Source organism: Contarinia nasturtii, unplaced genomic scaffold (genome assembly GCF_009176525.2).
Source record: "Contarinia nasturtii isolate CC-2019 unplaced genomic scaffold, AAFC_CNas_1.1 Cnas_scaffold_993, whole genome shotgun sequence".
Classification (NCBI taxonomy): Eukaryota; Metazoa; Arthropoda; class Insecta; order Diptera; family Cecidomyiidae; genus Contarinia; species Contarinia nasturtii.
In genome coordinates this window covers 2,536,365-2,561,123 of record NW_022198340.1, presented here as the reverse complement: position 1 = coordinate 2,561,123, position 24,759 = coordinate 2,536,365, and the positions used below count along the sequence as shown (strand labels likewise).

Here is a 24,759-nt window from a genome sequence, read left to right as displayed (position 1 = left end):
AAACGAATTATTTCCTTTGTGTAACACACAAATAATCCAATAATAAACAGATGGTCATATTACGTTTATAATGAAGCACATGGTGTATGTTTTCTCCTTACAGCAGCGATAAGAATTGTTATTATCTCTGTTGGAGAAAAAGTTCGACTATTTAAACGATGCGATGACTGGAAAGATAGGTAGCATGCGTAGTTACACTGGAACGAAAATGTTCCGTTGAGTCCTGAGCACGCAGTACGCATTCACTTTCCAGTGGATGTTGAATGGATGGAAAATGGTCCATTCCACATAGTATTCAAGCTCATGAACAACTCTATCACTGATAGTAGCATTCAGTTTATCAACGACATACCAAACATATGGATCGTTGCAAAATCGCTTGTCTTGTGCTCTCGCAAAATTCGTATCCAGTCAGTTACGAGAAAAACAATTGCCAATTGAATCGATGGTGAATACGTGATTCATATATGTAAGGCAAAAATAAAAAGTTTCTCATATTGTTTGTAATCTGTTCCTCATAAATTGAACTTTTGCATCAAACACATTGTGACTCTATCATTAAAAATTTTTTTAGAGAGTGCCATTTTATCACCCATTAAGAGATACATTGAGGTGATTTATTAAGCCTGAGCAAAAAAAAAGTTGATATCTTTTCATTTAGCTACGGATGTTTGATTGTTGTTTGTTCAGTAGAGTAGCAGAAAAAAAGTGTATGTGTTGCGTTGATGAGCTCATTGTTTTCAAATATCTCTGGGGCCATTTGAAGAAAATTTTCTGCAATGTGTAATAAAATCCACGTTTCGTTCGCGAACGAATTTACGATCTTTACTTAGCATTCGAATAATTCCGTTGAAAAACGAACAAAGTTTATACATATATTATTCGGTTAAATACTACGGCAACAAAAAAATCGAGGCGATATAACTGTCTATGCTCTTGAACGAATTTTAAGAAACTCATCCAGATCAGCCGAAAAATTTACCAGCCACTACGTGTAGTGACTAGTGAGGCGAAATAGATAATTTTCTCGGAACGGATTTGTTCTTCACTAAATGTGAGTACGAAGATAAAGTAATTTTAGAAAAAATATATAAACTCTGAAACGATTTTCTATTTTATTCCATTCTGTGCTTAGTTCCATTGAGATAACAAATTATTCGAATCGCTGGATTCACTTTTTACTATGCACTATGTTAAACTCTATTTAACTCGAATAAAGTTTACCACTATTTTGAAATGTCTACATTTTTCGAACGAATAACCCCCCAACACTGGAAATGCTAGATAGCAAATTGCATGCATAAAATTTTCGTTGCACTCTCGACCCAATCATAAAATAAACAAACAAATGTGAACCACATAAAATTTTCAAAAAAAAAAAAAACCATCAGCCAAACCAAAACAACTCTGTGCGGTGCAAAAAAGCTATTTGTACATTGTTGATGAAATGCAACAACATTCGTTGCTAAACTGAATCCCAACGGATTTCAATTTCTACAGATTTTCCCTTTCACTGAGTAAACCTTTTTTTATATTGAAAAAAAGAAATGAAAATAAATCTGATAAAAGGAAACCCAAGATTTCGCACATTTTCACTTTTGAACCATTCAATGTTGAATTTTTCCCTTCTATTTCGCATTTCCTTCGTAAATACCAACGAAAATGTGGGCATACCGTTCAATTTCAAAAGAAGTTGTTTGTCTGCAAATCGACTTTTTGCTTAGTTTCTGTTGAATTTGTTAAAACAATATTAGATATGCTGTTTATCGATTTGTGCCTTTTCTCAATTCAATGGTTTTTTTTTCTAGTCGATTGATCACAGAAATTCTGAACATAATAATTTGCTAGAAATTCTGAATAATTTGCTAAATTTGAAATTCAACGTACATATGCCTAGAAGTATAGACATCATTTGGTTTATTTCGATACATTTTTATTTTATTTCAATTCATCGTGAAAACACGCGCACTTCAGTAGGTTTAATTAGTTTATCTGTGCGTCATACGCTCCTTGTAATATTCTTGTGGGCTTTCTTTGATTTCAAATACTGTTTAGCACTTCATTGGTGCCGCTTGCTTCTTCTCTATAGTCACGCACTTATCGATTATTTGTTATTGCATGTTTTCCATCAATGTAAAACATTTTATTGCGTAACGCCATCACAACGGAATGTGAACAACTTCAGTTTTTCGCAACGACTGATGGGATTTATAAGACAAGTGTATCGAACAATATCTATCAAGTATTCTGTTAAATTGAAAGGTTTTCCATGGAATACCTTATTCTATTTGAAAACGCTGTCACTTCGTCAACTATAATCAAGTTTTGTATGAAGACAATCAAATCACATTGCTATCTCCATGGTTTTGTGCGAATATTTTGTGTACAACAGCTCTCGAAGTGTTTGCATTTTATTGAATAACAAAGGAAAGTAAACTAAAAGAAAGAGAGATTGTTTTCATTACACCGAGAATCTCTCTATTGTGTTGAATCTGTTTGATGTAGACATTCATACAGTAGTCATTGCAACAGACATTTACTTTCTAAGCTAGAATAGTTCAAATTGTTTCTTTGCTGTCATTCACAAAAACGAAGCAACCAGGTTACATTTTTCTTTTACAAAATCAGAATTGTATTGAACGAAACTTGATCGCATTTGAGAAATTGAAGTTATTATTCGTGGCAAAATGTTGAACTGCAATTGTATTGTGGATGGAAATGCGGAGCAACCAAAGAAGATGTACATTTTGAATGATCAAATTTTCGACGAAGAGCAATATCGAAATCTGATTGATACAAGTGACAATGATGTTGGATTACAGCAAGGCACACGTAATACGAAGACAAATACATTGTTTCCAATGACGAAAAATGCACTATACGATTTTCAATTTCAGAATCAACATCGATTGGTCTTTCGAACGCCAAAGAAGATACGACTGAAAATGGTTTAGTTTTTGATAAATTACGTATCAGTTTGAAAGTGAGCAAAGTAAATGAGGGAATTTCTGACGTCGGCAGTGTGAATGAAACCGACAAAGAAAAGAACATTGAAGGCAACAAAGACAAAATGACAACATGGAACTATAATGTTCGAAATATGCGGCCAAAGAAAACGTATCTTTTAAACGAGCAAATTTTTGACGAAGAACAGTTCAAAAAGCTGGTTACCATTTTACCAGCTAGCAAGAATTTTCCGGGCAAACGTAATAAAACATGATAAACATTGTTTCAGACTGAAAATATACGGTACGATTTTTAAATTTCAGATCGAAAATTGATTGGTCGTTCGAATATCGTCGACGATACAAATGAATTTCAGCCACATTGCGTTGATAAACTGCACATCAATTTTGAAGTGAATAAAGCTAATATTGACAATGAAAACCATTGAACTTTAAACAGCCAATCAAATGAAGTCGTCCATGTAGCGAGCGCATTCATTTCACGTAGATGCATTTTATGAGTCTATTATTTTATCGATAAAAATATATTCCAATAAAATTGCACATAAAATTGATTGGATTTATTTATTTTTTCGGGAATTTTTATAAAACTCAATCAATCCGTAAAATGTCTTTATTCGAAATCAAGCCGAGAGCTTGGAAGACGAACAAATGTCCTGAAATGATTTTTATTCGCTCATAAAATAATATTAATTACAGTTTTTATTGCGTTGGAAAATTCCGCTGAAAAAATGAACGAAGAACGAAATGAAAAACCATCAAAATCAAAACCCGGCCAAAATTCAACGGTCGCCTTCGAGTTCTATAAATGATGGTGCCGAGTTTATTATGGAAGAAATTGATGTAATAAGCAGTTGGACTGATACGATAATTTTCTGCTTGTCTATAAAAAATATACGAAAGCAATAAATAAGACGAGGAAAGAAAATTTCACGCCTTTGGTTCGAAGAAATCAAAAACACAGCACAGCAAAAAATTGAAAAATGACTACGAATTTAATTTTATGTGTCAAATACAGACAAAATACAAAAAAAACAGTATACGAAGAATATCAAAAAGAGCTGATGAGTTCAAAATATATCTCAAAGATGTATCGAAATGTCGAGACAACTGCAAATTCGCATTCAGTAATCCGAGTGTAAGCAAAGCAAACCAAAAGTTAACGAAAAACATAATAAGCCAATGACCCGACTTGCAGTAGATGAAAGACACGTCTCTTCATCCAAAAACCGAACAATGTTTTCAATGAATAAAAGCCAAAAAACACTGTCTTTCACTTAATTAAGCAAAAAGTAACATTGAATTAACCAGAACCACAACGCTATGTCACAAAATCGATAGTCTTTGAGCTGTTTTGAAGTGAAAATTCCGAAAATGTCCAAACTTAGACTGCTAAATATAATTTGTGAAAAGATGGAGTCAAATAAGATATAGGTAGTCAGTCAAATTAAATTTGGAAGAATCTAAGAAAGGAAATTATCTCAAAATCTTGCGCAAAATTAAATAATTCGCATTATTTGACACAAAATGTAACGCGAAAACCTTTACATCAAAATGCAAAAACCAAAAATACACTAAATTTTGACTCTGATACCAAAAGATTTGACGATAGAGCGGACAAGAAAATAACAATGAAAATTCTTCATGCAGCTGTTTACATATAACGTCGCAATGTTATGAATGAAGTTGATAACTTATTCGATAGCGATTTTTAATACGAAGAATGGTCCTACATATAATAAAATGGAATGGAATGCACAGCATCACCATCACAATTGTTATCCGCTATCATTGCTTGTAATCAGCAACATTCTTCACTGATATTCAATTTATATTGTGCAATGTTTGAATTACTTGTTACAACTAGTAACAATGTTATCGTAAAATGAAAAAAACACATAAACTGTGCATACACGTCGTTTTAGCATTTGACTCACGAGAGTTGAAAATAAAATAAAGCCATTGAAATATCCGCAAGCATAAAGTTGAACATATCGCAGTTCTTGGAATTCATAACAATGTTTGTTCCACAGAGAATTGGATTAATGATGAAAGCATCAAACGACGAAGGGGGAAAAAAGTTTGACTCATGAAAATAATAGTTAACACTAAAAACGTTCTAACACTAGGTCATTTCAGGCCATATAAATTTGATAGGCACTTTCAATGCCTACTCGAAAATTCATGTTCAAAAAGCAATTTAAAAAGGTGATAGTCAACAACAATGACATTTGCCTTTATTTATTACATAAATAGTCCTTTTTCATTCGTATGGTGAATGTCTCACGTCAAAAATAAACCAGACACGTAAGATTTATGAAGTCGACTCGAGACTTTTTAACTTTTCTAGTAGTAAAAAGATGCCAAACATTGATGGAAAACATATAAGAGCGTAACATAGAAAAATATTCAAAAGAAATTATGTATAATATACTTCATTAAAAATGCTTTCTATGCGAAACAAAATAAAAAGAAAATATTTTGCTCGCGTCACCAATATTTTTTTTCATCGAAACAAGAATGAAGAGTTTTTTTTTTCATGTTGTGCAAATACATTGACATGCACTCCAATAGTCCCACAAAATGGAACATCATTAAAAACATCAGGCTTCTAGCTGGAAAATTAAACAGACTTACCCATGTCACATTGAAAGCGATGCTCAGAAAAAGTGTGCGCCAGTGTGTGTGTATGTTAAGATTTTCCCGCAAATGATGCTTTCCACATATTAAAGCTACATAATATGCTCTAAAAAATGTGCGTCTCTCATCTGGGCATTTCTACCTCCCTTCCAAACATACTATTACGCATACATACAAACATGACAAAGACCTTCGACACTTATACAGTTGGTGTTCCCGTAGGCGCTTTCATTTTCGCATGCTCACATACATGCCTCTTTGTTCCCGTTTTTTTTACGCACTTCTCATCATTCCCTCTGTCTTTTATGGATTTTTCCATCGTGACAGACATTTGCGTAGTCCAATCTATATGGAAAATCATGATTCGCCTAAACCGATTTGGATTTGTGCTGTTTTCGTTGTAATAGTGGCATTTTTGCCAAAAATTGAGAATATGACAGTGCGGAAATTTGAAGAAGAATAACAAAAACAAATCAGTCATGTTATATATGGTGCGATGATGGCTTCTATCATAAAATTCAATATTTTTGGAGCCTCATATCGATATTGTATTTGTTCATAGAGAAAATAAATCCAACAATTGAGCTGAAATCCTGTAAATGTTTACTGTTCAACGACACTTTTGTTTGATTTCATAATATTTGCGTTTTATTAACGAATCACAAACGTTGGAAATCAAATTGTAAATGGCTTCCGTCATAACATCATCTGCAAGGACATGAAACCATTTATTGTTCATTTCAGATTTCATTACGTACTGCATGTGTTATATTCTCTATCACATTCACTTTGTCTTCGAAGCAATAATTTCGTTCCTTTTGTGATGCGAAGAACGATGTTCATTCATCATATTTCAAAACAATGCAATCAAGTCTTTGCATTCAAAGAAACCCCATAAAAAATGTACTGTAAAATATTTTTACTAGCTTTTTGATTTAATGCTCCTGTGTTATTGACATTGTTGTGAATGTAGCAAAGACACCATATATTTTTCACAAAGAAATATTCAGTCGGGACCATACTCGGTCGGGAAGTAAATCACATTTGTGCAAACTCGACAAACGATAAGAGGCGCATTAGCTTTCGACGGTTTTAAAAATGACTTGAAAATGTCTTTATCGTCCACCAGGTGCCCGATGTATACCGTCCACAGTTAAATTAATGAACTAATGTCGCAAACATAACTTGTAATCGATCAAAAGTTGTCCGAAACAAATCTGCAGATTTTCAGATGGATAATTATCATCAGATTTCGCGCAACAAATGTGGGCGACCTAAATAATTGTAATCTTTCTTAATGCCCGATGAATCAAAATTAATGAACAATCGTGTAATTGGAAAATTTTCCAGAGATTGTCATAAGATATCAGCGATACACGTGTAACAGCTTGCTAAAGGAACGGCGCACAAACATTTTATCGACATCATTGAATTTAAGACAGTTTCTAAGGTGGCTAAGTCTAAAGCAGCGTGGAATGAATAAAACATTGAGCGTTGATTAAACAGTGGTCCAAGAGAGATAATAATTCATCTCTCGGCTCAACAAGTGACAAGATACCCAACAAACGAACAAAGATGACGATGATAAAATACCATTTGAAATACAGATATGGTTTCGTTATATCTACCACGTCCAACTAATCATATATCATAAATTGAGTGGGATAACGAAAAGCAGTGACCAAAAACACAAAACTATTATGTGAATTGTCAGACAGATGTCGTGTGTATGAATTGAAACAATATTTTTGCGAAAATGAATCAGATGGCGATATGTGTGTACGATTGTTATACCCAAAAATTGATAATATGCTTGAAAAGGACCGAATCGAAATAAGTTTATGTGAGCTTATAGTTTCATCAGTTTAACTTTATTCGTTTGTTTGCTGAGTTTGCAAAACTTTATTTGTTGAATTGTTTCTTTTTTTTGTTCTTGATTTTACATTTATTTTCGTTGTTATTTCGTAGTTCATTTTCAAATGCTCGAGGCGAAAAAATGTTCCATGTTAAAACAAACAAAAATAAAAATGTCACTCGAAACAATTTTCAGAGAAAAAAAGTTTCATCACATGGTCATTACTGTTGCAATTCTTAATAATGGTATAAGTATGGAATTTTCCCAAGTCAAAAGAGAAATGAAAATATACAAGCAAATCTTTTTTTCTTCTCTCGAATTGCTTTCGGTTGATTGTTTTTTTTTTGTTGTTGATGTTTTTATGAAACACGGTCAACATAATGAAGTCTGATTACGTCGAATTCTTTCGCTCAAAGGAACAATAACATAAAAGACCAGACGATTTTATAGCCATTTTCAAAGAATTCAAAAGCTATTGAAGTACCAAAAATGAAACAACAAACAAGCACTGCTTTCAACAAAGTCACCCTTGATTCGTACTCAACTCTGCCTTTGATTCTCAAAGACCAACGACTGTGCGCTTGATGTACACCAGTTGAAATTAAGTACAAAATTAAAGTCGATAATTCTACAGTTTCTCTCCCGTTAGCTTGAATTTTACAAACGAAAGCTTTAGTTCGAATAAAATGTGAGGTAGAAATTAATTGCATCATTTTGTTTAGGACACTGAAAAAGGAAATGTTCCCATCGGAACCGAAATTCGGTCGAATGTTGAAATTATCAGATTATTCGTTCGTTCCGTTCTATATGCATTACATGTGTACCGTTGATGCGCGACTTGGAAATGGAACTTTTCTCATATTTATCGTCGTGCACGGCTAGTCAGATGCACGACTCAGAAAAGTCACATAGTGGAATTTTATGTGTGTTCCATTTACGTTCGGGAGTAATCCATTAATTTCCGCTCATTACATAAACTTCATGTGATATTAACCGAATGTATATTGTGGCATGTGAGTGGTAAGGCATCGGGTGAAATGCGCATTTCCGCATTTATTTGCCATGTTAACTCAAATGTTGTGTTTCTGTGTAAAAATGTTCTGTTGATTGCGTGTGAAACGCCACTAAATATGTGGCCCGAGCGTACATCTCGAATGGTGAGAAAAAAACTCGTGCAGTTTCCATGTGTCTTTTGAAATTGCAGAATAAAAGAGTCACTTTAAAATTGTAAAGAGAGCGCCGTTGTGAAGCTAATCTTAAGCTCCGGCACGTAAGCATCATCCAAGCATTTAAATTCATTATTTTTTGCGAGTATTTACATAATCAGCTCTAATCCATTGAAATGAAAACGACTTCTTCGTTGGATGTTGACGCACTCGTATGCAATCACAACGCACACGCTTTCATGTTAGCTCACATTGTCTATGTTTATCTTGGCTTCAATTTTCTTTTTTATCACATAAATTTTGTGCAGCAGCGCGAATAAACTCATGCCAACAGATACCATGAATATTGTATATCATTTGGAGTGCGCAAATATAATGATTTCTTATTCTATTAAGTATTTATCGCTGAATTTGTTATGCACTTAACATTTTTCAGTGACGTTGAATGTGATGAATAGTAGGTTAAAAGCCGCAAAAACATTCAATTATTTACGGCAAAAAAGTTGTATTACAACATTTTTGAATGAGGTCGAGCGTTTGACATATCTCATGGAAACTAATTTTGCCAGTACTTCACTGTATCGAATTCAATCTCTCCAAAACATTGAAGAACTCTCGATATTTTGAGGTATGAGCCCCATACTATGCGAAAAGGATGTTTAGTATATAGAGTGGAGTCAATTGTGAATTTATGAAGCCAAGTAATGTCATGCTCATGTTTGTTGATGCTTGTATTTTGGCATTTATGAAGGACGTTGCTTTTTCGTAAACAAGCCAACAACCGTCGCTACCGCATCTTTCACCATTTCCACACGCTTATGTTTGCTTTTTGGTTCTGGCAATTTATTACAATATTCACAAGAGATTAATACGTTTTATGCAAGATGCTTTTGTTTTATTACGCGGCATATGCAAACACACTTCCGGAGGTGAAATTTCGACAAATCGACCCTGTATTTTATCAGATCTAATGTGCTGGAATGAATTTTACTCTATTATTTATTTATCGCTAAATCATTGTGCTGACACTTCAGAGCCCAGTTCTCCACACAAAACAGATGCACATTAAAAATCCAATGGATGCCTCTATTCAGCTTAAACCGCCAAACTCTCAGTGTGTCAACAATCGAATGTCAGTAGGAGTCAGTGAATTTTCTCCTTTTCATGCTTCATCATAAATTCATACCCTATGTATAAGTACGGTGTATAAACATACCGTTGTAGACCTAAAATGGCTCTGTGTCAACGCAATAACGTGCAATTTATGATATATTCCAAAAAGGACCAAATACAGTTGCATTCAGTTACTAAAGTAATAACAGTTATAGTATTAATCATAATAAGCGATCTCATGCATGCATATTGAATATTCATGTAAATAAGGGCCTAATTAGTTCATTAAATACCGTATCATTTCAAACGTATATATAGAAATAAATTATTCCATTTTGGGGTCATGTTGTGAGTCCAACCAACCAGTTCTCTCTCTCTGTATATTTGAGTCGGTGCCACCTAATAATGTGATTATGTATATTTCAGATAATTTCATCGGCCGTACGTCACAAATCGCATTTCATCATGTTACTTCTACGGAAATCGATTGCGTACGTCTTCATTGGGCTTTTCTATTTTCTGTTCAGTGCTAAGGTTGAAGGCCGTGTAGCTGGCAAAGTCGGTGGAAGTGGAGGAAACTACTATAGTGGTGAGTCTTACTTGTTTACATAACATTACAATTTTGAAAGAAAAAAAATGAAATTTCAGTTCGGAAGAAAAAAAAATGCTGTACATCACACCCACTTTGTAATATCTCATAGTTGAACGTGATTGCAAGTCACATATTTGCTTCGGACAAATGTTTGCATGAACTAGCAAAGTTTTCAGTGGCGTGTTGTTTTTTGAGGGTTTTATTTTTTGGCGGAATATGTGCTGTTCGAATATGAGCAATCGCAAATTGATCAAACATAATTCATTCAATTTATGGGAACATGTGCAAGACAACAGAAGCATCAATCATGTCTGTCATAACTTCCAATTTATGGCATAGAGTAGGATCTATAGTGTGCATAAAAGGCATACAGATGTAACGATTGAATCAAATATTCAACTGTATATTCCAACCGAACCTGTGCACATTTTACATACGAATTTAATGTCGATTTGAGTGACTGTATAATAATGTTCTGTGTATTGTATCCTGTGGATAACTTGTTTTTAGTTTTGTCAGTAAAATTTCCAATATTTGCATATTTATCCGTACAACGGAATGTATCACGCTGTTCGCGCTTCGTGTGTGTGCATGAGTTTAATGTGTATGCTCCGTAATAGAACAACTTTAAAGCGAGCTCATGCAACATTGTTGGAATAAATTCGTTAACATACTACGCCATTACAAGCATAGCTACATGGGTTTAATCATGCTGCAACTTGTACTTTATCATGCAAATTGAATTTCATCCTGCCAAAAAAAAGAACATGAAGAGGGCCTTGAAACAAACATGCGCAAGGTGTCGATTGGTGAGGTGGGTCATCAACGTGTTCTGATCCCTGAATGTCTGAAGTACCTTTGTCCGAAGTTTTGTTCTCGAACATTTGCGGTTGCAATTTTCGGTAAACAGAGTGTGTGTGGCGAATATGAAAATTACCTTTAATGTCATGCACACGCAAATTGCAAAAGTTGGCACAAATATCATACGAAATTGACAAAAAAAACTTTCATCATATATGCCAAAACTGCAAATTGTTCGTGTGTGCACACGAAATGGATTCGATGAAAATTCACGAAAAAAAATCCTCTTCATTGAAAGGATGTCGAGCGTTGGTTACAAGTACTTTCGAAGTACCTCTTATCGTGTCAAATTGTCGTATATCCAATAAACGTTTAAAATAAAGAGTTTCCTATGGCAGTTTGTGACAGCACCACTTGATCGTATCAAACAATGAACAAAACGACAATCAATTCAACGATTTTACGTGTTGCGATTCATTTTGTTGTTGCAATTTTCACATGGATGCAGATACTATCTACCGTTGAAGATGTAAGAAGTATTTTCGTGACAAAACTTAAGATTATGCCATTGTTCATTTATTGAATGTTATAACTGAAGTTTCGCATATTTACCTCGAGGGAAATTTCAAAACTGTGGTACCATTTATATCAATCCCATTACTATTTTCGAGAAAGTTAAAATATTTTGTTGATTAGTTAAACTTTCTCTTCTACAACAAAAACGAGAAATATTCATGTTCATTCGTAAAATATATTTTATTAAATGGGAATCGGATGAAAAAGTGTACAAAATGCATGCCAATTTAAGTGAGCACTTTACACTTCAAGGAATTTCAAACTCCGTTCGTTAGATTTCCTCTTGAGCGTTAAACGTTCCATTTCTCTTCAATACAATATGTGAGTGCAAATTGATTTTTACATTTCCGTTTCGATTATTTATTGTTGAACAATATCGAAATTTACGGAATTCCATAGAGCAAAGCTTATTTCATCATGCGGATGTGTAAATGGTGCACAGAAAAAAGTTGGAAAGCGTGATGTGCTTGAGTGATAATCTCCGAGTCGTCGAAAATATTTTTCTTTTCGAAATTGCCATTAAAAATGGAAGACTTTTGTTTGTTTTGCAATAAATACACAAAGAAACTTAGTAGAATTTACAAATTCGGAGAAACATTTGAAAAAGTTATGGACCTTGAAAAAACATGCGACGAACAAAAAAAACGCAAGCAGTAAAAATATCTGATTTATTATATGTGCCATAAGAATGATCTGTTTGATTTTCGGTTGTAAAAAATACATTTTATGCGCTCCGAATTTTAACGTTCGCTATGCGAAGCATGAACGTTTTATTGGACGAACTTTACGAGAAGTACATGTACTATAAATGAAACGTGCTAATTTTCAAAAGAATCCACCGTTCTTAAGCTGGGGTGGATTAAAGTGTTCAAAAAACAATTGTTTAAATTCAGTACATAACTACTAAAATGAAAGCTTAATGAATTTGAAACTAGGTAAAAGCTCAAAAGTTGTGGAAACTATATTTACTACCAAATACTGACAATAGAAGCCGTCGCATAAGCTGCCTTCAGTTTGGTTCTATTGGGATGTTTCATAGGATTAAAATCGTCAACAACTAGAGCGATATAAACCTTTCTATCACGTTTTGCATTCCGCATTGGCTTTTCAATGTCGCCGGTTTGTCGTTGTTGTTGCTCATAATTTACGATTTCGAAAATGATGAATATATTGATTCAGTTAATGAAATGGCACAATTTGCATACCGAATTATTCGGTCAGTTAAACACATTTGCCATATTCCCATGGAGATGTTCAAGATCATGCTAATGAAATAAGGATATTGTGATAATCAAATTTGGTTTGTTTTCTCACAATTTACAGGAAAATCTTACAGCGGTATCAACGATGAACTCATCATGGTCAGCATTGGAATGGGTAAGCAATTTATACTTCTAAACATTTCCATTCGTTTTTCATCTCGAATAAATGATGTGATTTTATTTTCTGTGCTTGCAGCGATCACGATAGCTGTCCTCATCACGATTGCTCTTTGCTATATTGCCAGAGAAAAATGTCAGAAACATCGTGAATACTATGTTACAGCATAATTTAAACATCGAGTCTACGTTTTCTAATCGACGAAAACGTGACACACTTTCCCGAGTAAACCCCCAAGCGGCCAAGCACCATTAACTCTCTCTTTTTTGTTGTTCGTCCCTTTTCTCGTCACACATCACTCTGCATGCATACAACAACGAAGAACGCCACAGTTGGATTGACTGCTCTGTTCATCTCTAAACAACAGTGTTGCTAGTGTTTAGAAATGATTTCAAAGTGTATACAGCAACAACCATAAACTATTGTTTGCAGTGTGAACGCTGGAGGAGTGTATACTCAACAATCCTTTTTCGTCGCCCGAGATGAGTGGAAAGCTCGTAGAAAGTGTAAACATTTGACATATACAAAAATAGACGCAGCGCGGACAAATACTCATACAAAACCAAACTAGAAATATTCCACTAAAATGTTACAGACGCTGGGCGGCCAAGTGATTGCGGCCAACATTTGGCAGTTTACATCAAATAAAAGATTTCAAAAGAAAGAACGTCCAGCGTCGGTCGTTATCTGTCAAATGACCAACATGTTGTTTACATCAAGTGTATTGGAACATTACTATTTGCATTTTGTGTGAGTAGGAAATGTTGTTGGTGTTTTGTTTGTATAAAGATTGCCTCGAATGAGAATGTAATATATATTGCACTTCGATTCGACTAAAAATTAGCTGCGAGCAAATTTCTGCAATTACATTATTTGCAATGCTACAATTACTATGTTTGTTTCAATGCACACTTTGTATGAACAGAGGCGACAATTGTAAGGCACGAGTAATATAATATATATGTACATATGGATTGTGCATTTGCTTGTGAATTCGTTTTTTCACACATCAGTGAGCCATGAATGTGAACCAATATATTAAGTTCTGGCAGATACAATTCACCACAAAAGAGTAAAATAATACGTAAATGCAAAATATATTGGCATGGTATATTTATATACAATGCACAATCCACACGGCAAAAACAATAGAAAACACATAAAAATGTAGAGAAGAACGTGAGGAAAGGCGAGCAAGAGCGAAATAAAGTGAGAAAATGGAAGAGAGAGAAAGAGGCGGGAAACATTCATTAGATGCGACATTCATCGAATAGTACATGTGATTTCGTTCATTTGTATTCATTAAAAAACAGAAATCAATATATTGAAATGACATTGTGTGCGTCCGTATTTTTTCACATTATATATTTATAAATATTGCGAACAAAAGACTAGACTCATGGGAAAATGTTCGATGCATATTTTGCTTCATCACACAATAAGCTGGTATTAAATACGAATTTTTTTGTCTCAATTGCTGTAATAATGCTATCTGAAATGCTGTTTCTATTTAATATCGGTGGTAATAAAAATAAAGCTGCTGTTTTACGAGGGGTGGCTTACATACCAAAGCTGTATGTATGTCATTCATTAATTGTGAGTGCTCCAAGTTGGCCACTTCAAGCGCTAATGTCTTTTTAGATCTCGTATCTGTGTTGGCCTACACACATTCCAGTTATATATTGTGTTTGTATTTGAAATCGAATTTTCATCGAATGTGGATAATATTGTGGTTTTGTTTATTTATGTGTGGACAGTTTAAGTGAGCATGACTCCTCAATCAAGGCCAAATAAGAGTGATCCCATTTTATTTAGAGCTGAAAATCGTATATATAAATACTAAATTTAATCCATGATGGTTTTCTATATATATTCAGTCTGTTCGAGCTGCATTTCGTATAAAGTCAAACCAACTGGCCCCCGAATGGGAGAATCACCATTCTGAAGATGTTTAACTGTGACAAAACCGTTACGTTGTTTCCTTGAATAGAAATTACTTTTTCCACTCACTTTTCACTCGTTTTTATTATCGCTGCATCTTCAATTTATTCAACGTCGTTCGAATGTGATTCTCTCATTGGTTTGTGGAAACCAGTATGCTGTTTGTCGAAGAAGATTGTAAACGGTGACAATGTGTATAGAATTTATTTCAATGTCAAGTCGAACTCGTTTCGCTTATCATTTCGTCCAGACATCGCCCACTTTTTTTGTTATTTCTCATTCTTTGTTTTCTATTCTGGCAACACGTACGATGTGCGTTACACGATCTGATGTTTCAAAGAGACAGAATAACAAGAGAGTTTTTAAAATACAAAGTGCGTCTTGCATGCCATGTTCAAATACATAATCTGCGTTCAAATTGCATTTGACATAAATTTTCAATTTGATTATGGTTTAAGACACGAATATACATGAATTGAAAGCATGTTCACCGCATTGAATACGGTTTTAGGCATCGTCTAACCCATTCGCATCCACATCAATCAGATGTACGGGGTTGCCCATCAGAAATTTTGGATTCATTGCGATAGCATTCGACGTGGTGTGTGTTTTGCAATAAAATTGATTGAGGTCATAGGTTGATATGCTCCTGAACAAAAAAAGAATGTACATGTGCCAAACAAAAATCGACGTCGTAAACATCGGTTGCATGAGTCGTAAGTAAATCGAATCCTCGTTCTTCGTCTATCGATTAATCGGTGTTCATTGTGTCAAGCGAGATGAGATCGACGACCGCATATCTGAAATCTCAACATTTCAGAGAGCGAACGAGAGCCAACATGTTGGCGTGGCGCGTATTGGTTATAAGATCCAAAACGAATATCGAGGAGTGCAATTAATTGGGTGTGCGCACGAAAATCCAATTAGCAAGATGAGAATTTTTTTTCTAATAATGTGAAAACATCTCATTGCTGTGTAAAATTACGAGAACGAAGAAGAAAAAACTGTGAGAAAATCGCATTTGTATGGGGCAAAATAAAAAAAGCGCGCCCATCAATTTTAATTAAATGACACCCACCGCACATATACACATCAAGTCAGTCTCTGTGCAAATGGTGAAACAAAAATTAAAATTCCACCACCACTGCGTGAAAACACATCAGTATCCTGAGGTCACTTTAAATCCATTTAATAGAGAAAAAACTTGTTTGCTTCATTCGCTGGTTGTTTGTTTTTTGTTCAAGTATAGAGTACCATCGATGTAGAGAAAAAAACGCCACCCAACAACGAGATACACGAAATATACAGACAGCTGGATGCGTTTGAGTTGTTCGTGTTCACGTGATGTACATATACCAAATAGAGCTGAAATGAATTGAGGGTATCTCTCTGCGTGTTGGTGAAATGAGACGAGACTTTGGAAACTATTGAAGTTACCACAAGCATGGTTTGAATGAATAGAACACGTTGCGGTTCATTGTTAAAGAGAAGCGTGCACCAAAGTTGTAAAATAGATCGGAATTGCTCTACACCAATGGTTTTGAATTGATTTCAACATTTTTCCATCCACTATTGTGCATCGATTTTTTTTTGTTCTGCTACCTTTACGTTTGCTATTTAATGCAAAATAAGAAAAAATGCACCTCCGGTGAAATATGCCACAGATGCATTACTCAACCTGAATTCATAACATTGTCCGTGATGCTTGTTTTTCTGTACGCACGTGAGAGATTCACTCAAGCATTTGGGAAGTATTTCATCGATTTTTTTCCCTCGGTGCATTTCCATGGTTGCATGGTTATTTTTTTTTTTTTTTTTAATGACAATAAATGTTTTAACAAGAAATGTGTATATATGTATGAAATGCCAAATTTATGGCCACTGCAATAGTTGGGGTTTATGTTCGAATTGTAGTGGTGTTTATTATAAATAGAATGGGTTTCCAGTTATATTGCGGTTTTACAATTGCTTGCAGGAAATATTGATATTGTTCTCGCAAACTTTTTTTTCTACTCTCAAATCTGTTGACTGATGATGCCGGCGACATTGAATAGAATGGCTTTGGAAAAAATGAACTTTTTTAATTGCAAATGGATGAATGAGTCTCGTTACTCATACTCTGACCTCATATTTCATTTGTTGAAAATTGCGAATTGAAATCCACTGTTGAGCTTCAACAGCAATGCTTTTTTTAATTTATCGGATTCATGGATGAAAAATCATCGTTACTTTTTCGTTTCTCCTTCAGAAGGAAACGGAAAAAAAGCGAGCTCATTCATCTTTTTATCAAGCTTAAAGCACTTCCTTATCCAAAACATTATTATGAAAATCCAGAAGAGAAAAAAATGTCAAATCATATTAGGTTTATTATTTGAAAACAGTCATTTCTTCTTGCAGTGAATGGAGAGGTTTATATTGTCTGAAATCCATTTAAAATGCATAGGAATTCAAACACCACGTCAAGAAGTAGATATACCAATCTCGCGTGTCGCCTACAGAACTAACGAACAAAAACAGAAATTCAATCTGAATGAAATTTCGAAATGGATAGAAACGTTTTGTTTTCCTAATACTCTGCATCCGCTTCACATTCGGAAGACATTTCGTAAATTTCTCGTTCATGGCATGCAGAAAAGAAAGCAAAAGATTCTCTCTCAAAAGGAAGAGAGCGAGAAAGAGAGAAAGAGAAGCGAAAAAAGAGAAAAAAGGCGAATAAACAAGAAAAAACAGCGAATAATGGATGAGCAAAAAAGTGAATGAATGCGTGAACAAAATAATGGAAATGTGATACAATTGAATGCTTTATGTGTTGGCTTTATTTGTGAATGGCAACATGTACAATTTTATTTAGTAGCAAACTACCGCTTTTTCTATCTATTATTCAGACTGTTGTTGCACGAACCGGAGAAAACTCATTCAGTGCTGAATAATAATTAAATGGAGTTTTTTACGCTTTTGCATCGAACATACACACATAATGTTCCATTTTAATTTATGCAAGTCATTTTCCACCCTTAAAATCTAAATGAGATACGAACATGTTTACGGTCATAATAATGTAATCAAATACAATTAGAGTAGATTTTTTTGCTGAATTTGACATGCTTTTTTGTCAATTTCCACAATGCTTTTTTCTGCAATTATTTTCTGAATAATTTTCCTTTGTACTCGAACTGTGCATATAATGTGGTGTCATCCGATAAACTTCATTAAAAAGCTAAATGAGAATGTGTGTTTGATGCTAGGTTTGATGCACATCGGTGATATATCTGTCAACATTTAATTTCATTTAATGAATTGATGAATTTCCATTTAAAATAATCGATGTTAATTATTATGGTTTGCATATCACATTTAATTGAAAGGCTCTTTAAAGGTATAACTTAATTTGTCTGCGTCAATTTTATGTATTATGTAAAATCAATATCCCAATCAATTTGGTTATTTATCACAAAGACCTGTTTGAAATTCAATGAAAATAATTGAAATGTTGCAGAAAAAAATAAGTGATAAGCTTTTTTCGCACAGAAAATTCGAAATTCGGAGCACGTGTGTGGGTACTATATCAAACTGAATATATTCGCTGGCAACTGAGGTGGTGTATGCAATATTTTATTTCAAAGCTGCAAGCGACAGATGTCTTTTTTTGAATTTTTAATGCATTATGCTAATGTTGTCGCTTCCTTTTTTGCATCGGATTTACATGCATATAATTATATGTCTTCTGTGTACATCAAGTATTTTTACGGGCACTGATGCTGTATGGCTCGTAATGGAATCATTTTCAAATGATTTTGCGTTGCCTTTAATCTTCAATACAACGCCAAAACAAAAGAAATCCGTTTTTTGCTTTTGATTTTGAGATGATCTCAGACTCAATGTCCTCTATTCATAGAGAATTGCACGTAATTTCTGCGTTGAATGAGCAGAAGATGTGTGAGTATTTATTTTTTTTCTCAAATTTATTAAATTTATCTCTAACATGCTTCCAACTGTCTGTCTGATATACGTTCTTATTAATCGGATAAATGCATTAATACGTAGCATATCTATCTATTATTGGATTTGATGGTATATTTCCACATGATGCTTTTTGTGAGAGAAAAGCTTATTCCGTTGAACCAACAAATACTAATTGCAAGTATTCGGTTTGCACTTATGTATGTCTGGTAAACGGTTCGCCTCAATTTTGTGGCAATCACTGCAAATATAATACAAAAGCATTCAATCACTGCTTACTCAAACGTAAAGATCATCTATCGCAAAGTTTACTTATCAAATGTCTATATTCATGTTTTTCTGAAATTGAATCATTCAACATCTGAATCACTCAGGTTAGCGCTCCTCTGCTGATTTAAATATGAATGGAAATATGTAAATTTGTATTCCATTGGCGTTCTCAGATTATATCGACAAAAGAAAATATGCAAATATTTTCCGGTCCATTGCGGTAATCTTCGATTTTCATGAAACCTGATGCGAAAAAAATGACGAACGACTACAATTGGCTTAACGAGTCATTAGTCTTTTTGACGTTACGATTGACTTATTGGTCAGTTTGTGCATCGCCAATGATGATGGTTCATTAAAGATAATATCTACCAATGCGGTATTCTACATAACACGTAATATGACTTACACAAAGACATCAGCAGCACATTTGCTGTTTTCAAAATTTAATTAAAATTAATTAGTGCCTGAAGCAGTATACTAAGTAGTTACAGCTTACAGCAAGCACCTAACGAGCTCCGAATTGCAAATGAAACTGTAAATCGATAGAAATGACGGCGACGTAAGCATTCAAAATGTTTGTGAAAACATAGACAACACTCTGTCTCTCTCAATTGTTGACTCAATTCAACAAAGTAAAATGTCGTCAAAATCGATTTTCAGATGAGTGCTTGCAGCACGATATACACAGCTACGTATGCGAACATTAACTTGTTAAAGATGTCTCTAATGAAATTTTATGGGCGTTTTGTTGGTCTCGAACTATTCATGCAGAAATTATATAGCTGCGATAAGAGCTAAGATTTATATGAATAAAAGTCTTTGTCGCGCGCGCTACATGGTCCGCGCAAGAAGATCGAATGATGACATTCGCATGCATTGCAACTGACACAAAACGCTCGAAAAATGAACAAATCGCTTCTGTCAGCACTAAGAAGACGGGCAGACGGCGACCTGTAAAAAAACTTTCAACTTGAATTATGTTCGTTCAACGAACGAACATTACAAAACTTGTCATACGATGGATCAACATTTGAATGTGTAATTTTTCAAACTCAGCGGACTGATTAAATGGCATACTTAGATTTCGTTTTTTTTTCGTCCCGAAACGGATGACTTGCATAAATGCAAATAGAAAGAGAAATGTTCACCGCTGCGACGAAGACAATTGTGTATGTTTTAAGTTCATGAAGTTTTTGCCAAAATTGAACATGCTCTTCAACAATATGAAAATCGGTTGGTGAGCAGCGATTCGTTTGTAACAAAAAAAGCACACCGAACCGTCATCGGATGTGCTTAGTGTTGATGTGAATCCATAAGTACATGGAACTCGAGTAGCGTTCATGATATAACATTATATTGTCATGTAGACCCATAAAAAAGCAGAGAGAAAAAATGTTTTTTTAGAATCGCATATCATTCATATGCTTGTCACAAGGTATTAGATTCCTTTGCTTGTTCAGCGGATACACGAATTTTTTGGCGAAAATAAAATGCGTTTAAAAATGATACCGATGCATAGATGAACGGGTGTTAGAGCTATCCAAAAGATCCAAAAGTAAGCAAATTTTCAGTTCTATTGAAATGAGAAAATAGACATGTTTTCTGTGCACATTACGTGCTCGTTCATATGCAGTCTTTGGTACATGTTTTCAATTTTCGCCAAATCGATAATAGACGATGTCTGTATCCGTTTTTTTGTGGTAATAAAGATACATACAAGACAAATTCGAATGAATGCCAACCCAATTCAAGTTTATTTCCTCTTTATCATGCTCATTTCAATGTGAACCCACAAAATTACACCATTTACCAAGTTTTCGACCAATATTTGTTTTATCGATACTGCTCACACATACAAAACACTTCGATGCCGGCTACCAAATCCAATGCAAACACCGCAATTTCTCCAATAGCTAATTTAATTTGCTACTTTGATTGATTATATTTTCATGTTTTTACTCTGCCCTTTTTCTCACACACTTTCTCTCTCTATCTCTTCTCAATCTTTCTCTCTGTCACTCACTCTCCATTTTTTTGTTGTTGTTGTCGAGTTTATATTGCCCTATTATTTGCTCTAAGCATAAATTGAACGGTCAGTTGACGTCAATTCTATGGCAATTCGGTTCCGTTAAAACTTTTGGCGCATAAAATGTTGATAATAAATTTGATATATTGGATGATTGCAAAAAAGATCATGTACATAAATTTTCCCGCGTAATTTTCTAGCTAAGTGAAATATATAGTGGATGCTATGCAATGTCTGCACCATATATATATATGTCGACATAATTTATGATCTTCGTGAATTTTATGAATCACAATCGATGATGATTTGTGTTATTATTACTCGGTGATTTGAAAATGATGATGAAACGATTTCAACAGCATTTTACGGCGCTTCAATAAAGTTTTCATGCATTTTTTAGCTTATCAAAAGGCACCAGCAACAAAAAAATTCATTAAATAATCATAAGCCATATTTTAGCTCCGCCCCAACATTACATCGATTAGTATTCGGAGGGAAAATCGAAAGCTGGAAACAATATACGAACTTTTTTTTCGATATAAAATGGATTAAATTCAATAAACATTAGTAGCGCCCTTCATACAATATTCTATATAAACATTATGTAGCTTTAAACGAAGAAAAAAACCTGAAAAAAAAAACAAAAAAATTAGATTTTTTCAATCATCCAGAAAATTGAATTATGGACCAAAATGTAGAGAGTTAGTTTTTTTGGATTAAGTAAAAAGCAAGCGAAAAGTTCTCTAAATTCTTTTACCGCAAACAATATTCTATGCATTTTGAATGCGTGCTATGATTCGGTGTAGTTATACACACATTGCGATCAAAGAATTTAGGGAATTTGACCATTAAATACTGTGAATAAATTTGCACAAAAAAAACATTAACTGGAATTTTGAATTCCATATCGAAACACTGTAATAGTTGTATGTTTTTTAGAAGTAGATGATGTTGTACAAAAAAAAATCTTTCCTTCATATAATCTATTTAGCAAAAAAAATATGTAATATTAGTTTTTCCTTTAAAACTGTTGTATGGTGCTCCAATTACCATTTACATTCTGATTTGGTTTATAAACTTTACTAAAGTGCACATAAATTCTCAACTCATTTACCATAGATATATTTCATTCGGTCAACATTTTGGTGCCAAAAATATGTAGTGTTTCTACATTAGATTCATTCGGAGTGTAGCCAAAAATTTCAAACATTCATTTTTACACGCAAATTTAATCGGCATTCTTCGGTGGAATCTGTTTTTTATTTAGTTCAACGCATTCATTTGGAATCCATTCACTTCGAGCCATTTAAGACTTTGTTGTTTTAACTATAAGATAATAATTAACAAATCAAAAGAAAATTATATTTTGGTTTTTAATGACATAATTTTGTTAATGGAATGAATGATAATAAATTAGTTGAATCAACTATGTGACCAAAAATCAAATAACTTTCTTTTCTTCATCTTCTTTCGTTCTTTCGTTCAAGTTGTTTGCTCAGTTTGTCAGAAAATGAGTTAAAAATCATTGAAAGACACACACTCAAGGGCCTACCGAGAAGAAAAAACTTGTGTATTTCCAAATATAAAGTTTTTGCGAAGATCGACCCAAGGGAATACGAGTGCGGTTGTGTCGTATACATTGCGAAAGAGTGTAACGTAGTCCCGACGGGAGTGTTTTCCTTCACATTTCGCAATATTCAATTTAGTTCAATGCTTGTGTAAATTTATGGTGAATTTGCATCAAAAACTGTTACCATATTTATCAGATTACAATCACCAAATGGAGATAAATTTTCATTTTGCAATGCCGTTAAGCAAACGTATTTTTTACATCAACAAATACACCACGAATGATTTTGTCAGTGCGCATCGCGGTCAAAAACCATTGCTGGATGCTTTTAGTGAGTGCACAACCCACACAAATACCATGCTGAGCTTCTTTTCCCCATGCAACGTTGACAGTGACAGTGACGTTTATGTTTTGTGCAGGGTTCGACTCATGTGAAACTGAGCTTAGTTTATTTTTAGTTCTGTTTACTTTATGAGTTCGATTTTTATTTGAAAACGTTTATTTAGTTTGAATATGAGACCGTTTATTGTGATCAGACAATTTGAGAGTGACGACACGATTGCACGCAAGGATTTAATCAGACAATATGTAATGTCATTTGCTTTCGACGCTTTTACATCTTGCTTATTTAGAGAGGTACCTATATTAACCAATCTGAAATTCCATCGGCAATTAATGAAATGGGTGTGTTGTTACGAATTTTTTGTTAGATCTTTCTGCAATTGGTTGTTCTTGTAGCGGCCGTGATGTTCATTTTCTTCAATTTTCCATTGATCATTTGCGCATCGTCAATACCATTCGTTATCATTTTTATCTACATCTCGGTATATGGAGCCTATTTGACAAAAGCCATCGAGTTATCACATGTGAGTATTTACGACATTTTATATTGTTCAAAACCCCGAATTACTATTGTTTGAATTTAAAGGATCCAATAACGTCGTGCTGGATTGCAGAAGCATATGAACCATATTTGATGTCGTTATCGTTCAATAACGATTCTCTGGAATATGACATTGTTCCTGAAAGTCGTTTACAATCAACTGACTTCGAATTGAATCGCATGAAACGGACACTGATTGGGACAATTTCAATCGAATCACATCGGTCGTTACACGGTGCTGGATGGTTGAGTCATTTTGCAATTTCTTCGAAATTCAATTTTGATAAAGTGGCAGAACCACTCATACATCGCACGCTTAAGCATGCAATCGAACAGCAATTTTATTCAGTGGAAATGGTTACGACGGAATGTCAAAGTCAATTACGTGAAGTTTTGCTAAAAATTGGCTTTGATATGAAACAAATTTATCACCAATACATTCTCGCCAATAATAATCTTAGAATTATGAAATCACAGATGGGCATCGATCTAAACACATGGACAAAATCAAAAAATAAATAAATCTTAGGGCTAATTACACAAATCACACGGATTGTTCCATACAGATAATTGTATTTTGATAGATATTTTTATAGAGACAATTCTAATGATGTTATTTGAAGAATTATGTTAAATATTTGAAGACAATGAATAAATGAATGATATATTTTCACTCCGAAGAGTTACATCTTTTTTTGACATTTGAACACAACTCCAGCCAATCATACTACAACAAAACCTTGGAGCTAGTCATTTTTAGTCAACCATTATTTGCCGACAACAACCAGGACAGCCCTTTGAAGGTAACCGACACCGATGATAAGAAAAAGAACGGTCCATCGTAAATTGTGATTCGAATTCCAATGAAACCGCCGGCAAGAACAAGAAAAACTCCTGAATAGTTAATCATGCCTCCGAATTTATCATCGGTAGAAATGGTAAGTTGGGATTATTTTTTGCATGGCAAAAAATTGGTTTTGTGAAGAAACATGGTTATAAAAAATACTTTTTTTAGAT

At 34.0% G+C, this 24,759-nt stretch overlaps 3 protein-coding genes across 3 annotated transcripts; all 3 read left to right on the top strand.

The window, feature by feature from the left end:
- Window positions 1-358: 358 nt before the first annotated feature.
- On the top strand, window positions 359-22,630 carry LOC116343312. The gene is made up of 5 exons (XM_031771305.1): window positions 359-1,054; window positions 10,167-10,329; window positions 13,033-13,086; window positions 13,168-13,839; window positions 22,409-22,630. The coding sequence occupies exons 2-4, from the start codon at window positions 10,206-10,208 to the stop codon at window positions 13,257-13,259; spliced, it is 270 nt and encodes an 89-aa protein (XP_031627165.1). The 5' UTR covers window positions 359-1,054; window positions 10,167-10,205; the 3' UTR covers window positions 13,260-13,839; window positions 22,409-22,630.
- On the top strand, window positions 2,544-3,449 carry LOC116343311. The gene is made up of 3 exons (XM_031771304.1): window positions 2,544-2,832; window positions 2,898-3,206; window positions 3,270-3,449. The coding sequence occupies exons 1-3, from the start codon at window positions 2,688-2,690 to the stop codon at window positions 3,392-3,394; spliced, it is 579 nt and encodes a 192-aa protein (XP_031627164.1). The 5' UTR covers window positions 2,544-2,687; the 3' UTR covers window positions 3,395-3,449.
- A 661-nt stretch (window positions 22,631-23,291) lies between the features above and the next one.
- On the top strand, window positions 23,292-24,422 carry LOC116343332. Its single transcript, XM_031771333.1, has 3 exons — window positions 23,292-23,495; window positions 23,570-23,725; window positions 23,788-24,422. The coding sequence occupies exons 1-3, from the start codon at window positions 23,373-23,375 to the stop codon at window positions 24,262-24,264; spliced, it is 756 nt and encodes a 251-aa protein (XP_031627193.1). The 5' UTR covers window positions 23,292-23,372; the 3' UTR covers window positions 24,265-24,422.
- The last annotated feature ends 337 nt before the right edge of the window (window positions 24,423-24,759 follow it).

Bases quoted from the DNA above. Each gene is read 5' to 3' on its own strand.
- LOC116343311 (XM_031771304.1), top strand. From the start codon at position 2,688: ATGTTGAACTGCAATTGTATTGTGGATGGAAATGCGGAGCAACCAAAG. The intron at 2,833-2,897 runs GTAATACGAAGA...TTTCAATTTCAG, and splicing joins TGGATTACAGCAAGGCACAC to AATCAACATCGATTGGTCTT. The intron at 3,207-3,269 runs GTAATAAAACAT...TTTAAATTTCAG, and splicing joins CAAGAATTTTCCGGGCAAAC to ATCGAAAATTGATTGGTCGT.
- LOC116343312 (XM_031771305.1), top strand. From the start codon at position 10,206: ATGTTACTTCTACGGAAATCGATTGCGTACGTCTTCATTGGGCTTTTC. The intron at 10,330-13,032 runs GTGAGTCTTACT...CACAATTTACAG, and splicing joins TGGAGGAAACTACTATAGTG to GAAAATCTTACAGCGGTATC. The intron at 13,087-13,167 runs GTAAGCAATTTA...CTGTGCTTGCAG, and splicing joins CATGGTCAGCATTGGAATGG to CGATCACGATAGCTGTCCTC.
- LOC116343332 (XM_031771333.1), top strand. From the start codon at position 23,373: ATGAGACCGTTTATTGTGATCAGACAATTTGAGAGTGACGACACGATT. The intron at 23,496-23,569 runs GTACCTATATTA...ATTTTTTGTTAG, and splicing joins CATCTTGCTTATTTAGAGAG to ATCTTTCTGCAATTGGTTGT. The intron at 23,726-23,787 runs GTGAGTATTTAC...TTGAATTTAAAG, and splicing joins AAGCCATCGAGTTATCACAT to GATCCAATAACGTCGTGCTG.